The sequence below is a fragment of the Scyliorhinus torazame genome, chromosome 30 (genome assembly GCF_047496885.1).
Source record: "Scyliorhinus torazame isolate Kashiwa2021f chromosome 30, sScyTor2.1, whole genome shotgun sequence".
Taxonomy (NCBI): Eukaryota; Metazoa; Chordata; class Chondrichthyes; order Carcharhiniformes; family Scyliorhinidae; genus Scyliorhinus; species Scyliorhinus torazame.
Genome location: NC_092736.1, coordinates 34,947,450 through 34,966,678, shown reverse-complemented (window position 1 = coordinate 34,966,678; position 19,229 = coordinate 34,947,450). Strand labels below are relative to the sequence as shown.

The 19,229-nt window shown below is 46.9% G+C and overlaps 1 protein-coding gene across 1 annotated transcript in view; it reads left to right on the top strand.

Annotated features, from left to right (window-relative positions):
* Nucleotides 1-19,229, top strand: part of vps13c (vacuolar protein sorting 13 homolog C) — a 473,104-nt gene that overhangs the window by 89,588 nt on the left and 364,287 nt on the right. Inside the window, 2 exon segments of the mRNA XM_072493103.1 lie at nucleotides 1,481-1,543; nucleotides 1,624-1,756. Coding sequence (XP_072349204.1) covers nucleotides 1,481-1,543; nucleotides 1,624-1,756 — 196 coding nt within the window.

Below are 19,229 nucleotides of genomic sequence, written 5' to 3'. Positions count from 1 at the left end.
CCGGCTTATTTCCTTTTTCTAGCGATTTTATACAGCTTGAGTATTGTGTAAAGTATTGGTCTCCTTATTGAAGGAAGGATGTAAGTACATTGGAAGCTGTTCAGAGAGAGTTTCATAGAATCATAGAATTTACAGTGCAGAAGGAGGCCATTTGGCCCATCGAGTCTGCACCGGCCCTTGGGAAGAGCACTGTACTTAAGCCCACAGCTCCACCCTATCCCTGTAACCCAGTAACCCTACCTAACCCTTTTGGACACTCAGGGCAATTTAGCATGGCCAATCCATCTAACCTGCACGTCATTCTGGATTTGAGGGAGGAAACCGGAGCACCCGGAGGAAACCCACGCAGACACAGGGCGAACGTGGTGGCGGAGAGCTGTGGTGGAGCAGTAGGGCTAGATAGCGGGCCAGCGATAGGTGGAAGCAAGGAAGAGACGACAAAAAAGTCGCGGACGATAAGACAAAGGAATTGTAAATGGTGGTGATAATGACTGAGAAGGTTGCTGATAGTGGCACTGAGCAATCAGAATGTGTTAATGGTGCAACAAAAGTAAGCAGTGTGTCAAAGGACAATCTGGAACAGGGAACTGATGGCGGGGGTGGGGGTGGGGTGGGGAGGGGAGGTGGGGTGGGGAGGTGGGAGGGAGGGAGGGAGGGAGAGGGAGGGAAGATGGTGGTAAGTGAAAAACAAGATGGAAAGGGGGATGGAAAAATCAAATCAATAGAAGAAATGAAAACTTGCTATAAATAAAAATGGGTGAAGGTGAAAGATTGGAGGTTCTCGAATATGTTTACAGCAGAGATAGATTGATTCTTGGTAAGCAAGAGGATGAAAGAGTAATGGGGCTAGGCAGGAATGTGAAGTTGGGGTTAACATCAGATCCGCCACCATCTTACTGAATAGCAGGCTTGAGGGACTTAATGGGTTCTCCTTCTAATTTGCATATTGGACAAGTAATAATGCCCCCAACATCAGTTTTGTAAATTCTTTTTCGTATGTACTTTTTAAGATGCGATCCATCTGGACGAGAAATTCCCCTCTAAGTTTGAGTATGAATTGTCTCCCTCATTTCTATCTTGTGTCTTTATACCATTCATGTTCTGTACTGGGTGAATTACTTTTGAAAGGTGATCACTGTGATAAAGTAGGCAATGTGGCAGCCAGTTTGTGTATAAAATCCCCCAGACAACATTACGACAAAATGACAATTGTGGTATTAATCGAGAGATGAATGTTGGCCAGTAAGTGAGGCGAACTCCCCAAACTTTCAACCAGCCTTCCCGAACAGGCGCCGGAATGTGGCGACTAGGGGCTTTTCACAGTAACTTCATTGAAGCCTACTTGTGACAATAAGCAATTATTATTATTATATTATAATTACTCCCAAGTTCAACAAAGAGATGCCATTATCGTAAAATGTTCTGTCCTTTTAACTTGCATTTCCTGTTGTGTATTTTTCATTTTTTTTTGTGTCCTCAGATCCTGGAGAAATCACTGGATATTTTCAACATCACATTAGCAAGACAGCAGGCACACGTCGAGGTAACTCTCAACATCAATTTTGTATAATTGCACAGTTTAATTTTCTCTCCCCCTCATGCACATTTTGCTTTTGTTCTCAGGTGATCAGATCAGGACACAAGATGCTGGGGAAGAAGGGATCGGAGAAGCAGAGTGGCGGCTGGTTCAGCGGTTTATGGGGAAGAAAAGACTCCAAGAAGAAGGGTGAAGAGGAAGATAAATCCGTCCCAGAAAGTTAGTGAAGCATTTGCTGTACACCTTCACCAAAATTAAATCCCGCAGATGCTGAAATTCTGAAATAACAACAGAAAAAGCTGGAAATACTCAGCAGCTCCGGCGGAGAGAGAAGCTGAGTTAACATAAGAACATAAGAACTAGGAGCAGGAGTAGGCCATCTGGCCCCTCGAGCCTGCTCTGCCATTCAGTGAGATCATGGCTGATCTTTTGTGGATTCAGCTCCACTTTCCGGCCCGAACACCATAAGCCTTGATCCCTTTATTCTTCAAAAAACGATCTATCTTTATCTTAAAAACACTTAATGAAGGAGCCTCTACTGCTTCACTGGGCAAGGAATTCCATAGATTCACAACCCTTTGGGTGAAGAAGTTCCTCCTAAACTCAGCTCTAAATCTACTTCCCCTTATTTTGAGGCTATGCCCCCTAGTTCTGCTTTCACCTGCCAGTGGAAACAACCTGCCCGCATCTATCCTATCTATTCCCTTCATCATCTTATATGTTTCTATAAGATCCCCCCTCATCCTTCTAAATTCCAACGAGTACAGTCCCAGTCTACTCAGCCTCTCCTCGTAATCCAACCCCTTCAGCTCTGGGATTAACCGAGTGAATCTCCTCTGCACACCCTCCAGTGCCAGTACGTCCTTTCTCAAGTAAGGAGACCAAAACTGAACACAATACTCCAGGTGTGGCCTCACTAACACCTTATACAATTGCAGCATAACCTCCCTAGTCTTAAACTCCATCCCTCTAGCAATGAAGGACAAAATTCCATTTGCCTTCTTAATCACCTGTTGCACCTGTAAACCAACTTTTTGCGACTCATGCACTAGCACACCCAGGTCTCTGCACAGCAGCATGTTTTAATATTTTATCATTTAAATAATCCCTTTTGCTGTTATTCCTACCAAAATGGATAACCTCACATTTGTCAACATTGTATTCCATCTGCCAGACCCTAGCCCATTCACTTAGCCGATCCAAATCCCTCTGCAGACTTCCAGTATCCTCTGCACTTTTTGCTTTACCACTTATCTTAGTGTCGTCTGCAAACTTGGACACATTGCCCTTGGTCTCCAACTCCAAATCATCTTATGTAAATTGTGAACAGTTGTGGGCCCAGCACTGATCCCTGAGGGACACCACTAGCTGCTGATTGCCAACCAGAGAAACACCCATTAATCCCCACTCTTTGCTTTCTATTAATTAACCAATCCTCTAGCCATGCTACTACTTTCCCCTTAATGCCATGCATCTTTATCTTATGCAGCAACCTTTTGTGTAGCACCTTGTCAAAGGCTTTCTGGAAATCCAGATATACCACATCCATTGGCTCCCCGTTATCTACCGCACTGTTAATGTCCTCAAAAAAGTCCACTAAATTAGTTAGGCACGACCTGCCCTTTATGAACCCATGCTGCGTCTGCCCAATGGGACAATTTCAGGGGCAGGGCAGCACGGTAGCATTGTGGATAGCACAAATGCTTCACAGTTCCAGGGTCCCAGGTTCGATTCCGGCTTGGGTCACTGTCTGTGCGGAGTCTGCACATCCTCCCCGTGTGTGCGTGGGTTTCCTCCGGGTGCTCCGGTTTCCTCCCACAGTCCAAAGATGTGCGGGTTAGGTGGATTGGCCATGCTAAATTGCCCATAGTGTCCAAAATTGCCCTTGGTGTAGGGTGGGGTTACTGGGTTGTGGGGATAGGGTGGAGGTGTGGACCTTGGGTAGGGTGCTCTTTCCAAGAGCCGGTGCAGACTCGATGGGCCGAATGGCCTCCTTCTGCACTGTAAATTCTATGATATCTATGATAATTTCCACCCAGATGCCTCGCTATTTCTTCCTTGATGATAGATTCCAGCATCTTCCCTACTACCGAAGTTAAGCTCACTGGCCTATAATTACCCACTTTCTGCCTACCTCCTTTTTTAAACAGTGGTGTCACGTTTGCTCATTTCCAATCCGCCGGGATCACCCCAGAGTCCAGTGAATTTTGGTGAATTATCACTAGTACTAACATTTCGGGTCAGGTCAGAGCCCCGATGAAAGATCATCAGCTCGAAACGGTAACTTAGTGTATCATAAAGTTTGGTTTGGAATGCTTTTTCTGTGAAGTTCAGTGACAGGCGGCATGGTAGCACAGTGGTTAGCACTGTTGTACACAACGCCAGGATCCTGGGTTCGATTCTCGGCTTGGGTCTCTGTCTGTGCGGAGTCTGCAAGCTCTCCCCGTGTCTGCGCGGGTTTCCTCCAGGTCTACGATTTCCTCCCACAGGTCCCGAAAGACGTGCTTGTTAGGTGAATTGGACATTCTGAATTCCCCCTCTGTGTACGAGTGTGGCGACTAGGGGCTTTTCACAGTAACTTCATTGCAGTTGAAGCCAGCTGACCCAATCTTTTGCAACCTTTCAAATAGTTCATTTTCAAGCAAGCAACCTGTCAGTCTTTAACTGCTGTAGTTTAAAGAAATGCGCGTTCACCACTCTTTCTTCTGTCAGCCTCTCCGTCACGCTACAAGCTAAGATTCAGCCCTGTGCGAGATCACATCTAGGTGTACAGTACAGCACAGAACAGGCTCTTCGGCCCGCGATGTTGTACCGAGCATTGTCCGAAACCAAGATCAAGCTATCCCACTCCCTAGGATACTGAAAGGGGCAGCACAGGTGGAGTCTTCCTGTTTGGTTTCACCCTTGTATCAGTGGCAAATACAGACTTCCAAGGCTGTTTCCCTAATGCAGCATGTGTGTACAAGAAGGTCCCTTCCCTACCATCCTAATTATCAGCTGCAAGCCCCCTTCAAGCTCAAACCTCCCCCTGCCCGGTTTGCAATCTGTTGGTTCATCTTATTGCTGTGAAGTGCTCTAACCAGTTGGTTAGTTTATCTGTGCACGCTGATTTTCCACTCCAGAAAATGGTTGGACATTGAATGAGGAGAGAAACCGGTAAAAGGAATTGGCAGGTTTGACAGCTATCAAGTAGGGTATTTTTTTGCAGTTTTGTTAAAAAAGATAAGGTAGGTGGTATGTAAGTGAGGTCAGGAAAAACAATCGAAGGAACAAAAATTCACAAAAACAGTGGCAGAAAGGCACAGAACGATGCAGAGAAACGAGTGGTCAACAAGTACAACCAGTAAATGCTGGTGGGACAGTGGGAGTGAGATAGAAGATCAGTCGCGATCTTATTGAATATGGAGCAGCATCTCGAAGGGCAGTACGGTCTACAATTTAGTGGGTTCTTCTGAGGGACATTTGAAAAGAAAGAACATCATCTGCTCCTCACTCGTTCCCTCAGTGCTGTGTTCTCACTCCAGCATCCACCCAGCTTCGTGCTCCCGCGCCCCAAGAGAACAAGAGGTTCAGTTTGGAATCCTACTTTCAGAAAGGTTAGGGTGCTGACTAGGGTTTCTAAAGTTGCTGCTTGGATTAGAGAGTTGCAGCATGTTCCGGATCAATGTAAGAAGCTCAAAGGAAGGGTGGATGGTGGAATCTTTGATGAGGCACAGGTCAGTGAGGATCTCTGTTGTGGCCAGATCCATCTCGTCTGTCAGTGCGGAGAAGACTCACCAGGAAGTGATGCAGTACAGAGGGGGCGGCACTCTAGCACAGTGGTTAGCACTGTTGCTTCACAACTCCAGGGTCCCAGATTCGATTCCCGGCTTGGGTCACTGTCTGTGCGGAGTCTGCACGTTCTCAGTGTGTGTGTGCGTGGGTTTCCTCCGGGTGCTCCGGTTTCCTCCCACAGTCCAAAGATGTGCAGGTTCGATGGATTGGCCATGATAAATTGCCCTTAGTGTCCAAAAAGGTTAGGTGGGGTTACTGGGATTTGGGGATAAGGTGGAGGCGTGGGCTTAAGAAGGGTGCTCTTTCCAAGGGCCGGTGCAGATACGATAGACCGAATGGCCTCCTTCTGCACCCTAAATCCCATGATACTATGATCTATAGTACACCAAAATGTTATATTTCACCCGGTAGGATGGAGGTGATATGAAGCTTTTGATGATGATAAAGGAGGAAGTAAATGGGCAGCGTAACATTTGAAATAGTTGTATGAGAAAGTACAAGGGCAGATTATGCTTGAGGAACAGTCCCTCTGGAAAGCTGTGGTCTGCATTGGATATCTGGCTGGACTGAAAGTGCAGTTGTGCACTTAGGGTCACCGACTGCTAGATTATTGTTTTTACTTCCAAGAAAAATATCAAGGTTTGCTGTTTGGCTTTGGCACCTGTTGACAGAACTTTGAATAGTTTCAAACCTATTTTACAAAATCGATTCAGCTGCTGGGGCTGTCAAATCTCTGTTTGACGCCAGAAAATGTCATTGAATCGAGCCACGTCATGGTTCCCCTGCAACCTCAAAATAACCGAAGTAAATGGTGCAGAGCATGGGTATCGACCTTTTGGCTTCTGAGGCCCTCTCCTGGATAACAAGAAGTTTCAGGACTCCTGCAGAATGAGTATTTTCTTTCTGTAGGAAACCTAATTATGCAATTCAGCACTTTGGGCTAGATTTTCTGTGCCCCCGTGGCGTTTTGCGGCGGAGCGGACTGGCGGCAGGACCTTATGGTCCGCTGGATGTCAACGTTTCCACTTCCCGCCGCGGAGGATCCTGTGGCAGGGAGGGGGCCGGCGTCAATGGGACCAGATTATCCCGCCGGTGGGAACAGCCGGAAATGCTGGGCATGTTTTTGTTTCGTTTTGCGTTGTGTCAAGCTTGTTGCTGGTGCTGAGCAGTAATTCTGGTAAACATGGAATTGAAGAAGTCCCCCTATCTGGGTATTATGTGCTTTTACACAGTTTTTCCTGTTCCTTGTAATTTTTAAAAACTTGTTTGTTCTATTTGGTGAGGTTGGTGGATTGTTATTGAAACTCCTCGCCTGTCACTGAAATAGTGAGAATTCTGCTGATAGAATCTGTGGGGCAGCACAATGGTTAGCACTGTTGCTTCACAGCTCCAGGGTCCCAGGTTCGATTCCCGCTTGTTCACTGTCTGTGCGGAGTCTGCACATTCTCCCCCGTGCCTGCGTGGGTTTCCTCCGGGTGCTCCAGTTTCCACCTGCAGTCCCAAGATGTGCAGATTGGCCACGATAAATTGCCCTTAGTGACCAAAAAGGTTAAGAGGGGTTATTGGGTTACGGGGATAGGGTGAAAGTGTGGGCATTGGTAGGGTGCTCTTTCCAAAGGCCGGTGCAGACTTGATGGGCTGAATGGCCTCCTACTGCTCTGTAAATTCTATGATTCAATAAAGGGAGTCGACCATTATTGAAGTTGATGTTGAGGTTTATGTAAAGCTGAGACTGCTTCTGCAGTTTACAGGGTTCTGCTTCAGTTTGTAGTGTGTTGAGATTGGTTGCGTGATGCTGAAGACAGGAGCTGACTGAGTGCTGGTGAGACATGAGGCCGGACCAGCTTGGGCTTCTCCTCTTGCCCATTACGAAGGTGCCAAATGGAGCACACCCACTGAGCTTGAACGTTGATGTGTTGACAACACGGTGGAACAATGATCAGGAGCTTCTGGGCCTCGTGACACTTTCCAGGCAGACCCAGACGTCATTCAGCAGTTGTTTGTATAATAGCACTGCGCACTTATTTCAGGGGCTGTCTTGAATGCTTCTCTTGGACTCCAGAGGCCACAGACTCCAGTTGAAAGTCACTGGCGTGGAGAATCTGCTTCAGAAAGGGAAGTTTGTAGGTTGAAATTCTGTGACTGCTTGACACTACAGTTTATCTGCCACTATTTGGGAAACTTGCATATAAAAGGAGGTGAGAGAATGGTGATTCTCTGCTTCAACCAACACGAGCACTTCTCATGCAAATCATCATCTGATCAGTAAGCTCATAGTGTAAGTCCTTCTATTTGTTTTCCTTTAGAAAATATTTTATTGAAGCATTTATAATTTTCACAGTTCTTAAGACATTAACATTTCTTAAAACAGGTGCATGGGCCGAGTGTGTGTGTGTATATATATATTTTTAAAAAAACCCAAAAACAGGAAAAAACTGCCTGCACCCTATTTCTTAGCTACCTGTATACTGAGTTTGCTGGCTGCCATCTCTGGGCGATCCTCTCAAGGCAAACTTTTTTCCAGGCTGAGCAACCCTGCCATATCGCTGACCCACACACCTGACTTCGGAGGCTCTGAGTCCCTCCATCCCAGCAAAATCCGTCTCTGGGCCACCAGGGAGGAGAAGGCCAGGAACATAAGACATAATAGCAGAATTAGGCCACTCGGCACATCGAGTCTGCTCCGCCATTCAATCATGGCTGGTATTTTCTCATCCCCATTCTCCTGCCTTCTCCCCATAACTCCTGATCTCCTTATTAATCAAGAACCTTTCTGTCTCTGTCTTAAAGACACTCATTTCATTTCAGTGAATTGCCCTCCACAGCCTTCTGTGGCAAAAAGTTCCACAGATTCACCACCCTCAGGCTGAAGAAATTCCTCCTCATCTCTGTTTTAAAGGATCGTCCGTTTAATCTGAGATGGTGTCCTCTGGTTCTAGTTTTTCCTACAAGTGTAAACATCCTCTCCACGTCCACTCTATCCAGGCCTCGCAGTATCTTGTACGTTTCAATAAGATCCCCTCTCATCCTTCTAAACTCCCAACGAGTACAGACCCAGAGTCCTCAAACGTTCCTCATAGGACAAGTTCTTCATTCCAGGGATCATTCTTGTGAACCTCCTCTGGATCCTTTCCAAGGCCAGCACATTCTTCCTTAGATATGGGGTCCAAAACTGCTCACAATACTCCAAATGGGGTCTGACCAGAGCCTTATTCAGCCTCAGAAGTACATCCCTGGTCTTGTATTTTAGCCCTGTTGACATGAATGTTAACATTACATTTGCCTTCTGAACTGCTGACTGAACCTGCACGTTAACCTTAAGAGAATTGTGAACAAGGACTCCCAAGTCCCTTTGCGCTTCTGCTTTCCGAAGCATTTCCCCATTTAGAAAATAGTCTATGCCTGGTTTAGCACAGAGCTAAATCGTTGGCTTCGAAAGCAGACCAAGGCAGGCCAGCAGCACGATTCAATTCCCGTACCAGCCGCCCCGAACAGACGCCGGAATGTGGCGACTAGGGGCTTTTCACAGTAACTTCATTTGAAGCCTACTTGTGACAATAAGCGATTTTCATTTTCATTTCATTCCATGCCTAGATTCCTCCTTCCAAAGTGCATAACCTCACACTTTTCCACATTGTATTTCATTTGCCACTTCATTGCCCACTCTCCTAGCTTGCCCAAGCCCTTGCTTCCTCAATACTACCTGTCCCTCTACAGATCTTTGTATCATCTGCAAACTGAGCAACAGTGCTTTCAGTACCTTCTTCCAGATCATTAATGTATATTGTAAAAAGTTGTGGTCCCATTGCAGACCCCTGAGGCACACCACTATTCACCGGCTGCCATCCTGAAAAAGACCCCTTTATCCCCACTCTCTGCCTCCTGCCAGTCTGCCAATCCTCTATCCATGCCAGGATCTTACCCTGAACACCATCAGCTCTTAAAATAGAACGATACAGCGCAGTACAGGCCCACGATGTTGCACCGAAACAAAAGCCATCCAACCTACACTATGCCATTATCATCCATATGCTTATCCAATAAACTTTTAAATGCCCTCAATGTTGGCGAGTTCACTACTGTTGCAGGTAGGGCATTCCACGGCCTCAGCACTCTTTGCGTAAAGAACCTACCTCTGACCTCTGTCCTATTATTTAACTTATATAACAGTCTCCTATGCGGCACCTTGTCAAAGGCCTTCTGGAAATCTAAATAAATCACGTCCACTGGTTCCCCTTTGTCTAACTTGCTTGTTACCTCCTCAAAGAACTCTAACAGATTTGTTAGACATGACCCCCCCTTGACAAAGCCGTGCTGACTCAGTCCTATTTTACCATGCACTTCCAAGTGCTTCGCAATCTCATCTTTAATAACAGACTCTAAAATCTTACCAATAACCGAAGTCATGCTAACCAGCCTATAATTTCCCGTCTTCTGCCTCCCTCCCTTCTTAAACAGTGGTGTTACATTCGCCACTTTCCAGTCCTCTGGGACCCTTCCTGCCTCCAGTGATTCCTGAAAGATCATCACTAATGCCTCCACAATTTCCTCAGCTATCTCTTTTGGAACTCTGGGGTGCAGTCCATCTGGTCTAGGTGACTTATCCACCTAGGATAAGTGCCCCCTGGTTCTCCTGGAGTTCTGGCATCCCACTGGTGTCTTCCACCGTGAAGACTGATGCAAAGTAACTATTCAGTTCGTCTGCCATTTCTTTGTTTCCTATTATTACTTCTCCAGCCATATTTTCGATGTCTATTTTTGCCTCTCTCTTACCTTTTAATATTGAAAAAATCTCTTCCTATCTTCCTTTATATTACTAGCTAGCTTGCACTCGTACTTCATCTTCTCCCCCCTTATTGCTTTTTTAGTAGCCCTCTGCTCGCTTTTAAAGGCTTCCCAATCCTCTGGTTTGCCACTAATCCTCGCCACTTTGTATGCTTTTCTTTAGCCTTTATGCTGTCCTTGACATCCCTCGTCAGCCATGGATGCCTTGTCCTCCCCTTAGCATGTTTCCTCCTCCTTGGGATGAATTTCTGTTGTGCCTTCCTCATAACCCCCACTGTTCCACTGTCTTCCCTGCTAGGCTCCTTCTCCAATCAACTCTGGCCAGCTCCTTGTAGTGACCCTTATTTAATTGTAATACCGTTACATCTGATTGCAAGCTGCAGGGTAAATTCTATCATATTGTGGTCACTGCTCCCTAAGGGTTCTTTCACCTTAAGTTCCCTAATCAAGTCTGCCTCATTACACATCACCAAATCCAGAATTGCCTGTTCCTTAGTTGACTCTGTCATTAACTGCTAAAAATAACCATCTCTTAGACATTCCACAAATTACATTTCTTGGGATCCACCTGATTTTCCCAGTCCACCTGCATATTGAAGTCCCCCATGATTATTGTAATATTGCCTTTTTTTACAGCCTTTTCTATCTCCTGATTTATTTTCTGCCCCACATCCTGACTACTGCTAGGGGGCCTGTACATAACTCCCATTAGGGTCTTTTTACCGTTGCAATTCCTCAACTCTACCCACTGAGATTCTATGCCTTCTGATCTATATCGCTCCTTGCCATCGATTTAACGTCATTCCTTACTAACAATGCAACCCCGCCCCGTTTGCCCATCTGTCTGTCCTTTCGATAGGACATATATCCTTGGATATTTAGATCCCAGCCCTGATTCCTTTGCAGCCACGTCTCTGTGATGCCCGCAACATCGTACCGGCCAATTTCAATGTGCGCAACAAGCTCATTGACCTTGTTCCGTATACTGCGCGCATTGAGGTACAACACCCTCAATCCTGCATTGGCCACCTCCCTTTGCACACTCTCCTCAGTCACTGTACCTTGTACTGTCGCCCTTTTTGATTTTTGACTATGGCTTCTCTGCCTTACACGTTCCCCCTTACTGCTTTTTGTTTCTGGCCCCGCTTTACTTCCCTCCGACTTCCTACATCGGATCCCATCCTCCTGCCACATTAGTTTAAACCCTCCCCAACTGCTATCCTATCGATCCTGACATTCCTACTCTGACGAGCTCGTGACATTGGTGGAAATCCTGAGATTGCTCCCTCCACGCGACCCCGCTCCAGGAGTGCCCTCTTTACTCTCGTTTGTTTCCCCGCCCATACAAAACCTGTAATCGCCACATTTATTTTTCTAAAAAAAGCCTTTGGGACAAAATTCTGAAGGCATTGAAAAAAGAAAAGCAGTCTTGGGAGGACTGTCACCGTCACCGTCTGGACCCTTCCCGCTAGCATCAGCGGGAGCATGTCCCTGTGGAAATCCCTTTTCATTTGGTCGACCGCTTTGCCCAGATTTAACTTGTGGAGCTGCCCCCACTCTTTAGCCACTTGAATCCCTAAATATCTGAAACTCCCCGCCACCACTTTAAAAGGTAACTCCCTCAGTCTCCTTTCCTGCCCCCGTGCCCGGATCACACTCCCTCAGTCTCCTTTCCTGCCCCCGTGCCTGGATCACACTCCCTCGGTCTCCTTTCCTGCCCCCGTGCCTGGATCACACTCCCTCGGTCTCCTTTCCTGCCCCCGTGCCTCGATCACAAACATCTCGCTCTTTCCCATATTCAGCTTGTAGCCTGATAATCGCCCAAATTCTCCCAGAGAATTAGTAGAGGTGATGGCAGCTAGGGCAGTGGAATGTTCCTCCTGCAGAATGTTCGACGTAAGGGAGACCACCAGTGTCCTTGCTGGCTTCACCTGCGGGAAGTGCAGCCATCTCCAGCTGCTCACAGACCGTGTTAGGGAACTGGAGCTGGATGAACTGAGGATCATTCAGGAAGCTGAGGGGGTGATAGAAGCTACAGGGACATAGTTACACCTGAGAACAAAGGTAGCTGGGTAACAGTTAGAGGTGGGAAGAGGAGGAAGCAGTCAGTGCAGGGATCCCCTGTGGTCGTTCCTCTCAACAATCAGTACACCACTTTGGATACTGTTGGGGGGGATTACCTAGCAGGGGTAGGCTGCAGTGAATGAAAAAAGAAATGAAATGAAAATTGCTTATTGTCACAAGTAGGCTTCAAATGAAGTTACTGTGAAAAGCCCCTAGTCACCACATTCCGGCGCCTGTTCGGGGAGGCTGCTACGGGAATCGAACCGTGCTGCTGGCCTGCCTTGGTCTGCTTTCAAAGCCAGCAATTTAGCCCTGTGCTAAACAGCCCTTACTCTGGCCTCTGGCACGAGATCTGGCTCTGGGGCTCAGAAGGGACGGTGGGAGATTAGGAGAGCACTAGGTACAGGGGACTCCATAGTTAGAGGTGCAGACAGGCGGTTCTGTGGGCACGGGCGAGACTCTCAGATGGCTTGTTGCCTCCCGGGTGCCAGGGTCCATGATGTCTCAGATCATGTCTTCAGGATCCTTAAGGGGAAGGGGGAGCAGCCAGAAGTCGTGGTGCACACCGGTACCAACGACGTAGGTAGGAAAAGGGGTGTGGATGTAATAAATGAGTTTAGGGAGTTAGGCTGGAAGTTAAAACCAGGACAGACAGAGTTGTCATCTCTGGTCTGTTGCTGGTGCCACGTGATAGCGAGGCTAGGAATAGGGAGAGAGTCCAGCTGAACACGTGGCTGCAGGAATGGTGTAGGAGGGAGGGCTTCAGGTATTTGGATAATTGGAGCGCATTCTGGGGAAGGTGGGACCTGTACAAGCAGGACGGGTTGCATCTGAACCCGAGGGATTGGATTGGATTGGATTTGTTTATTGTCACGTGTACCGAATTACAGTGAAAAGTATTTTTCTGCGAGCAGCTCAACAGATCATTAAGTACATGAGAAGAAAAGGGAATAAAGAAAATACATAATAGGACAACACAACATATACAATGTAACTACATAAGCACTGGCATCGGATGAAGCATACAGGGTGTAGTGTTAATGAAATCAGTCCATAAGAGGGTCATTTAGGAGTCTGGTGACAGTGGGGAAGAATCTATTTTTGAGTCTGTTCGTGCATGTTCTCAGACTTCTGTATCTCCTGCCCGATGGAAGAAGTTGGAAGAGTGAGTAAGCCGGGTGGGAGGGATCTTTGATTATACTGCCCGCTTTCCCCAGGCAGCGGGAGGTGTAGATGGAGTCAATGGATGGGAGGCAGGTTTGTGTGATGGACTGGGCGGTGTTCACGACTCTCTGAAGTTTCTTGCGGTCCTGGGCCGAGCAGTTGCCATACCAGGCTGTGATGCAGCCTGATAGGATGCTTTCTATGGTGCATCTGTAAAAGTTGGAAAGGGTTAATGTGGACATGCCGAATTTCCTTAGTTTCCTGAGGAAGTATAGGCGCTGTTGTGCTTTCTTGGTGGTAGTGTCGACGTGGGTGGACCAGGACAGATTTTTGGAGATGTGCACTCCTAGGAATTTGAAACTGTTAACCATCTCCACCTCGGCCCCGTTGATGCTGGCAGGGGTGTGTACAGTACTTTGCTTCCTGAAGTCAATTACCAGCTCTTTAGTTTTGCTGGCATTGAGGGAGAGATTGTTGTCGCTACACCACTCCATTAGGTTCTCTATCTCCCTCCTGTATTCGGACTCATCGTTATTTGAGATCCAGCCCACTATGGTCGTATCGTCAGCAAACTTGTAGATGGGGTTGGAACCAAGTTTTGCCACGCAGTCGTGTGTGTACAGGGAGGAGAGTAGGGGGCTAAGTACGCAGCCTTGCGGGTCGCCGGTGTTGAGGACTATTGTGGAGGAGGTGTTGTTGTTCATTCTTACTGATTGTGGTCTGTTGGTCAGAAAATCGAGGATCCAGTTGCAGAGTGGGGAGCCAAGTCCTAGGTTTTGGAGCTTTGATATGAGCTTGGCTGGGATTATGGTGTTGAAGGCGGAGCTGTAGTCAATAATATCCTGGGAGGGAGGTTTTCTAGTACTCTTCGGGAGGGTTTAAACTAATTTGGCAGGGGAATGGGAACCGGATTTGTAGTCCAGCAACTAAGGGAGCCGATGTTCAGGACGTCAAAGCATGTAATGAGGCAGTGGGGAAGGGAACACTGACAAAGGAGAGTACTTGCAGGCACGGTGATGGGTTGAAGTGTGTATACTTCAACGCAAGAAGCATCAGGAATAAGGTGGGTGAACTTAAGGCATGGATCGGTACTTGGGACTACGATGTGGTGGCCATCACGGAAACTTGGTTCGCACACTGGGTTAAATAGCTGGCTTTGAAAGCAGACCGAGGCAGGCCAGCAGCACGGTTCAATTCCCGTACCAGCCTCCCCGAACAGGCGCCGGAATGTGGCGACTAGGGGCTTTTCACAGTAACTTCATTGAAGCCTACTTGTGACAATAAGCGATTTTCATTTCATTTCATTTCAAGAGGGGCAGAAATGGTTGTTGGGGGTCCCTGGTTATAGATGTTTCAATAAGATTAGTGAGGGTGGTAAAAGAGGTGGGGGGGGGGGGGGCGGTGGCATTGTTAATTAGAGATAGTATAACGGTAGAAAGGCAGTTCGAGGAGTATCTGCCTACTGAGGCAGTATGGGTTGAAGTCAGAAATAGGAAAGGAGCAGTCACCTTGTTGGGAGTTTTCTATAGGCCCCCCAATAGCAGCAGAAATGTGGAGGAACAGATTGGGAAACAGATTTTGGAAAGGTGCAGAAGTCGCAGGGTAGTAGTCATGGGTGACTTTAACTTCCCAAATATTGAGTGGAAGCTCCTTAGATCAAATAGTTTGGATGGGATGCTATTTGTGCAGTGTGTCCAGGAAGCTTTTCTAACACAGTATGTAGATTGTGCGACCAGAGGAGAGGCAATATTGGATTTGGTACTTGGTAATGAACCAGGGCAAGTGATAGATTTGTTAGTGGGGGAGCATTTTGGAGATAGTGACCACAATTCTGTGACTTTCACTTTAGTAATGGAGAGGGATAGGTGCGTGCAACAGGGCAAGGTTTACAATTGGGGGAAGGGTAAATACGATGTTGTCAGAGAAGAATTGAAGTGCATAAGTTGGGAACAAAGGCTGTCAGGGAAAGACACAATTGAAATGTGGAACTTGTTCAAGGAACAGAAACTGTGTTCTTGATATGTACGTTGCTGTCAGGCAGGGAAGAGATGGTCGAGTGAGGGAACCATGGTTGACAAGAGAGGTTGAATGTCTTGTTAAGAGGGGCTGGTTTTGCACAGGGCTAAATCGCTGGCTTTGAAAGCAAACCAAGGCAGGCCAGCAACACGGTTCAGTTCCCGTACCAGCCTTCTGAACAGGCATCAGAATGTGACGACTAGGGGCTTTTCACAATAACTTCATTTGAAGCCTACTTGTGACAATGAGCGATTTTCATTTCATTTTCAAGAAAGAGACTTGTGTAAGGCTGAGGAAACAAGGTTCAGACAGGGCGCTGAAGGGATACAAGATAGCCAGGAGGGAACTGAAGAAAGGGAAGAGAAGAAAGAAAAGAAGAGCTAAGAGAGGGCATGAAAAATCTTTGGCAGGTAAGATCAAGGAGTACCCCAAGGCCTTTTACACATATGTGAGAAATATGTGGATGGTAGGTCCGATCAAGGACAGGAGCGGGAGATTGTGTATTGAGTCTGAAGAGAAAGGAGAGGTCTTGAACAAGTACTTTTCTTCAGTATTTACGAATGAGAGGGGCCATATTGTTGGAGAGGACAGTGATGAGACATGAAGGTTTAGTTAGGGCGCCTGAGAGTTACAAGTTAGCTAGGAAGGACCTAAAGAGAGAGCTAAGAAGAGCCAGGAGGGGACATGAGAAGTCTTTGGCAGGTAGGATCAAGGATAACCCTAAAGCTTTATATAGATATGTCAGGAATAAAAGAATGGCTAGGGCCAGTCAAGGACAGTAGTGGGAAGTTGTGCTTGGAGTCCGAGGAGATAGGAGAGGTCCTAAATGAATATTTTTCGTCCGTATTCACACAGGAAAAAGACAATGTTGTCGAGGAGAATACTGAGATTCAGGCTACTAGACTAGAAGGGCTTGAGGTTCACAAGTAGGAGGGGTTAGCAATTCCGGAAAGTGTGAAAATAGATAATCCCCTGGGCCGGATGGGATTTATCCTAGGATTCTCTGGGAAGCTAGGGAGGAGATTGCTGAGCCTTTGGCCTTGATCTTTAAGTCATCTTTGTCTACAGGAATAGTGCCAGAAGACTGGAGGATAGCAAATGTTGTCCCCCTGTTCAAGAAGGGGATTAGAGATAACCCCGGTAACTATAGACCTGTGAGCCTTACTTCTGTTGTGGGAAGAATCTTGGAAAGGTTTATAAGAGATGGGATGTATAATCATCTGGAAAGGAATAATTTGATTAGAGATAGTCAACACGGTTTTGTGAAGGGTAGGTCGTGCCTCACAAATCTTATAGAGTTCTTTGAGAAGGTGACCAAACAGGTGGATGAGGGTAAAGCAGTTGACGTGGTGTATATGGATTTCAGTAAAGCGTTTGATAAGGTAGGCTACTGCAGAAAATATGGAGGCATGGGATTCAGGGTGATTTAGCAGTTTGGATCAGAAATTGGCTTGCTGGAAGAAGACAAAGGGTGGTGGTTGATGGGAAATGTTCAGACTGGAGTCCAGTTACTAGTGGTGTACCACAAGGATCTGTTTTGGGGCCACTGCTGTTTGTCATTTTTATAAATGACCTGGAGGTGGGCGTAGAAGGATGGGTGAGTAAATTTGCAGATGACACTAAAGTCGGTGGAGTTGTGGACAGTGCGGAAGGATGTTACAAGTTACAGATGGACATAGATAAGCTGCAGCGCTGGGCTGAGAGGTGGCAAATGGAGTTTAATGCAGAAAAGTGTGAGGTGATTCCTTTTGGAAAGTTGCCACCCAGATTGAGAGGGTTGTTAAGAAGGCGTACGGTGTGTTAGCTTTTATTGGTAGAGGGATTGAGTTTAGGAGCCATGAGGTCATGTTGCAGCTATACAACACTCTGGTGCGGCCGCATTTGGAGTATTGCGTGCAATTCTGGTCGCCGCATTATAGGAAGGATGTGGAAGCTTTGGAAAGGGTGCAGAGGAGATTTACCAGAATGTTGCCTGGTATGGAGGGAAGATCTTATGAGGAAAGGCTGAGGGACTTGAGGCTGTTTTGGTTAGACAGAAGAAGGTTAAGAGGTGACTTAATTAAGGCATACAAGATGATCAGAGGATTGGATAGGGTGGACAGTGAGAACCTTTTTCCTCGGATGGTGATGTCTAGCACGAGGGGACATAGCTTTAAATTGAGGGGAGATAGATATAGGACAGATGTCAGAGGTAGGTTCTTTACGCAAAGAGTAGTAAGGGCGTGGAATGCCCTGCCTGCAACAGTAGTGGACTCGCCAACACTAAGGACATTCAAATGGTCATTGGATAGACATATGGACGATAAGGGAATAGTATAGATGGGCTTTAGAGTGGTTTCACAGGTCGGCGCAACATCGAGGGCCCAAGGGCCTGCACTGCGCTGTTATGTTCTATGTTCTATGAAACAGACTGGTAAGCTCGAGGAGATACTTGTTAGGAAGGAAGATGTGTTGGGCGTTTTGAAAAACTTGAGGATAGACAAGCCCCCCGGGCCTGACGGGATATATCCAGGGATTCTATGGGAAGCAAGAGTCCTCACTGTCAACAGGGGTGGTACCAGGGGATTGGAGAGTGGCGAATGTCGTGCCCCTGTTCAGAAAAGGGAATAGGGATAACCCTGGGAATTACAGGCCAGTTAGTCTTTCTTCGGTGGTAGGCAAAGTAATGGAAAGGGTACTGAAGGATAGGATTTCTGAGCATCTGGAAAGACACTGCTTGATTTGGGATAGTCAGCACGAATTTGTGAGTGGTAGGTCTTGCCTTACAAGTCTTATTGGATTCTTTGAGGAGGTGACCAAGCACGTGGATGAGGGTAAAGCAGTGGATGTAGTGTACATGGATTTTAGTAAGGCATTTGATAATGTTCCCCATGGTAGGCTTCTGCAGAAAGTAAGGAGGCATGGGATAGTGGGAAATTTGGCCAGTTGGATAACGAACTGGCTAACCGATAGAAGTCAGAGAGTGGTGGTGGATGGCAAATATTCGGCCTGGAGCCCAGTTGCCAGTGGCGTACCACAGGGATCAGTTCTGGGTCCTCTGCTGTTTGTCATTTTCATCAATGACTTGGATGAGGGAGTTGAAGAGTTAAATTCGCAGACGCTACGAAGGTTGGTGGAGTTGTGGATAGTGAGGAGGGCTGTTGTTGGCTGCAAAGAGACATAGATAGGATGCAGAGCTGGGCTGAGAAGTGGCAGATGGAGTTTAATCCGGACAAATGTGAGGTAATGCATTTTGGAAGGTCTAATGCCGGTAGGGAATATACGGTGAATGGTAGAACCCTCAAGAGTATTGAAAGTCCGAGAGATCTAGTTGTACAGGTTCACAGGTCACTGAAAGGGGCAACACAGGTGGAGAAGGTAGTCAAGAAGGCATACGGCATGCTTGCCTTCATTGGCCAGGGCATTGAGTATAAGAATTGGCAAGTCATGTTGCAGCTGTATAGAATCTTAGTTTGGCCACACTTGGAGTATAGTGTTCAATTCTGGTTGCCACACTACCCGAAGGATGTGGAGGCTTTAGAGAGGGTGCAGAAGAGATTTACCAGAATGTTGCCTGGTATGGAGGGCATTAGCTATGAGGATCGCTTGAATAAACCCGGTTTGTTCTCACTGGAACGACGGAGGTTGAGGGGCGACCTGATAGAGGTCTACAAAATTATGAGGGGCATAGACAGAGTGGATAGCCTGAGGCTTTTTCCCAGGATAGAGGGGTCAATTCCTAGGGGGCATAGGTTTAAGGTGCGAGGGGCACGATTTAGAGGAGATGTACGAGGCAGGTATTTTTACACAGGGTAGTGGGTGCCTGGAACTCGCTGCCAGAGGAGGTAGTGGAGGCAGGGACGATAGGGACATTTAAGGGGCATCTTGACAAATACATGAATAGGATGGG